Consider the following 3,808-nt stretch of genomic DNA (forward strand, 5'->3'; position numbering starts at 1 on the left):
CATTGCATGTGGTACTGTTTTTTTTTCATATAGCAGAGAAACGTCCCAGATTTCTTTGAGCACATCTGCTTTTGTTCAAAATAAGTTGTCATAACTATAGTGTCTACCACTACGAAGTGAAATTCTGTGCGTTACGGTTATGAAAAAAATCTAGGAAATCGCAGTTGAAACATACATGATCTTGACTTATTCACAGCCACACTGCGAGATAGTACGTACTTCAAGTCCTAACCTCTAAAAGTAGCAGGGAAAAAACAACTTCAGCTTTCAAGCACAAGTATACTGAAAAAGCAAACACAATTACAAGTGTGTAATAAGTGTGACCTTTATTGATCCAGTATTCGGACAGATTCGCATCATGTACTACCATTTGATTTCAGGAGCGATTGCTTGCAAGAAAGTGCTCAAGTTCTATCGATGTGTCTGTGTAAAAGAGTTAGTGCTCAGAGCTGTGCAGATAGTGTACTGTAAGAGCACCAACAAAAATTTACAATGCATGCCTAAAGCTTATTTTCTTAGAATTGGGCATTTTCGATCGGTAAGCACACAACTCATAACTCTGTTCCTTTAGCATGCATGTTCGCTGCATATGCAGCAGACCGGTCATTACCTGCGACGAGAAATCTAGCTGTAGTAACTGTGTAACTTAACTCTAACAATAAATGTAGCAAGCCTGAAATATTTTTAGGCCCATCACCTAAATACATATTACCTTTGATATGGGCTCACGGCTGAGAATTATAACTAGTGCCTACCCTGTCGACACGACCTTGCACAATTGTAAAGTATTCAATGTAGCATTGCAGAGCGACAAAGATTCAGAACTGCACGCATCCGCAATTGTTTATTAAACAAATTTCGCAAAACTACATTGGTCTCACTGCGCGAGCTATCTATCTGCCATGTGCAAGTTTCGTTTTCGATTCCACATCATGCATTCACTTCACTTCAAGATCAACACTACAGGGCAAGCACCGCATCTGACGGCAGAGTCGAACCCTTGTCCTGAAGCCACGCTATTAAACTCGAGCGCCGCAACACAATGAGAGTGACGTTCATTCAGCGGTCTCGATGTTCAGTTAGATGCACATGCTTGTTAGCTTTCAAGAGTCTTTACACTTGGGTTGAAAGCTTTCGACAGGTATGAGTGCTTGTTTTGTTCGGACCCGACCGTACACATTGATTGTACCCGCTTGGACACTCGCAATAAACGATGCAAACCTTGCTTGATTGACGTTGTTTTTGCCACTCGTGGCCACCTAGCTCACCTAGCGATAATTACAGACGCGAAGCGCGATTTAGCAAAGGAAAAAAAAAACACAGGAAGCGATCAGCGCGAACCAGCCACGCACCCTCCCCCCACCTGCAACAAAAAAACGCGTCTGTTTATTGATGCTGATAGTACTACCAGCGCCATCTCACCTCGCGGTATTGCAGTTTAGTACGCCGCCGCTACGTATTTGCATGTTATTTTCATACAACGGTCCAAAGGTACAAATTCCGTTCTCTAAACTGGTAGGTGTTCGGTTGTGTTACAACGCGTCTCGACGTCTAGCGGCCGCCATCAGCAGAGCACTGTTCGCTGCGTTCTTCCAAAGCTGTCAGAGATAACGTGCTTGCGCTTAGCGAGCCCGAAGAAAAAATGCCGTTCGCGGAGTACGTGCTAACGGGATTCGATGGCTTCTTGGAGCGCCGACGCATCGCCTTCATCGAGCCGCTGCCAGCAACTCGAGTCTGTAGCTCGTGCGGTCTGGTGCCTTCCCAATCTGCGTTGCTGCCCTGTGGTCACGTCCTGTGTCTCATCTGTAAAGGAATGACCGTCAAGGAGGTGAAGTGCCCCTTAGACGGCCGCGTTTTCGCGGACACCCAAGTCGTTTCACTGAGCTTCAGGCAGTCCGACTTGGAGCAGCTCCACGTTCGTTGCATCGCAGGTGGCGAACATTGCAGCTTCGCCGGAAAACTGTCGGATCTGGAATGTCACTTGGCCCACTGCAGCCAAGACGAGGTCAAGTGCTGCAGATGTAGCCAGACTCTGGTTCGAGGCGTCGCCGTGCAGCACTACCAACACTGTGACAGAAGCATCGTCTCTGGACGAGTGGTTAGCGAAGAAGACGTCAAGAGCATGGTCGGCGAGCTCGGGGAGATAAGGACGAACCTGGAAAAACTACGACTGCGTGGAGAAGCGGAAGAGAAGCTCGACAAGCACAACGTTGTAAACGTTGCCAACAGTCTATTGGAACGCGTTGCAAGCCTCGAGCATGAGTTGCAGCGAGCCAACACGGCCCGTGATGTCTGCGCGATCCAAACGGCGGGGCTAGTGCCGATATCTAGCGGACCGTTCCGCGCTGCGTCGAAACCCGATGCATTCATCATACTGCGCACCTTCGCGGACGTGCCTGTCATGCACGACAAAGCCAAGAGTACCACCTATGAAGTCGTTATCCCCTTGGAAGTTTGCGTTCTCGCTGGCTACAGTTTCAAGCTAGAATGTAAGCTTGCCAAAGACCAGAGAGACGAAGTGCATCTGTGGTTTGTGCTGAGCATTTGCAGCGGCCCGTGGGACAGCCTCCTGGAGTGGCCTTTCGTGAAGAAGGTAACAGTGGTACTCACTCATCCCCGGTTTCCAAAAGCAGACGTCAGGCTGCCAATGCGCATGGAAGACTACGGTGCGGTCAAGAAGCCGACGTCCGGAACGCCCAACATGGGCAGCTGTACGGAGAAAGTATCGTGGATGGCCATTGAGCTAAACGGCTTCATCGACAACAAAAACCTGTACGCCAATGTGGAATTTCAGTAGTGAGAGTGCCATCTGAAAAACGCAACATTCCCTTGCTCACATAGTTGAGAGCAAACGGATGTGGCCTGTAACGCGAAGCATATTTCGCGAGAAAGATTGTTTATGATAACGACTTTGTATACTGTGTCAACGCGTTCACGTAACCTTATCGATTCCCAATATTTTAACATTCCATAACGACAATAGAACGCATTTATTATTATTGGTCACCAATATACATATTCAAACAATATTGTGTACGTACCGTCCACAATTGTTGTCTGGCTGTGGTTCAGTCACGGTGAGCTTTGTTGCTTCGGAGCTGTGGAACGTATAGCTCTAAGAATACATATGTGAGATAACTTTTCTCGAATGAAGGAATTAATTAAAAAGACGTTGCTATACTTGATTTATGTTCATTTGAGGGGGGTGCAGCAATATGCGTTATCGTTGAAACGTTTGCAACAGGTAACTATGTTTCTGTTGAAAATAAACAATGGCAAACGTTGTTGCGTGTGACAGTGACATGCGCGATCGGTGCTACGTTTAATGTTACGTTTAACGTTTAGCGCTACGCCACTTGTGTCTCCGCCGTATGTGTAGACTCTTATCGATAGGTTTCGGCACCTACGTAATGTGTTGCAACGTTCCCACCTTGTGTTTTTCTAACTGAACTAACTGTGCTCTGCGGTAGAAGCATACGGCTAATGATATGGCGGTTTACTGTCCCAAAACCACCATATTATTTTGAGAGACGCCGTAGTGGAGGGCTCCAGAAATTTCGACCATGTGGGGTTCTTTAACGTGCACCCGAATCAGAGCACACGGGCGTACAACATTTCCGCCTCCATCGGAAATGCAGCCGCTGCAGCCGGGATTCGATCCCGCGACCTGTGGGTCAGCAGCCGAGTGCCTTAGCCACTAGCAAGCGTACGGCTGAAGATGATTCGGTTGGTGCATTGGATGTTTCATCACCCTATTAATCAACGTCGCGATGAATGTTCTTCTAAACGTATTTTGACATCTCAGGTT

At 47.3% G+C, this 3,808-nt stretch overlaps 1 protein-coding gene across 1 annotated transcript; it reads left to right on the forward strand.

Annotated features, from left to right (window-relative positions):
- Positions 1-1,520: 1,520 nt before the first annotated feature.
- On the forward strand, positions 1,521-3,062 carry LOC142774458 (uncharacterized). The gene has a single exon (XM_075874803.1). It carries the CDS (start codon positions 1,643-1,645, stop codon positions 2,795-2,797), a length of 1,155 nt encoding a protein of 384 aa, XP_075730918.1. The 5' UTR covers positions 1,521-1,642; the 3' UTR covers positions 2,798-3,062.
- Positions 3,063-3,808: the final 746 nt, after the last annotated feature.

This window comes from Rhipicephalus microplus, chromosome 10, assembly GCF_043290135.1.
Source record: "Rhipicephalus microplus isolate Deutch F79 chromosome 10, USDA_Rmic, whole genome shotgun sequence".
NCBI lineage: Eukaryota > Metazoa > Arthropoda > Arachnida > Ixodida > Ixodidae > Rhipicephalus > Rhipicephalus microplus.

Excerpts from the sequence above, each read along its gene's own strand:
- LOC142774458 (XM_075874803.1), top strand. The coding sequence starts at position 1,643 with ATGCCGTTCGCGGAGTACGTGCTAACGGGATTCGATGGCTTCTTGGAG.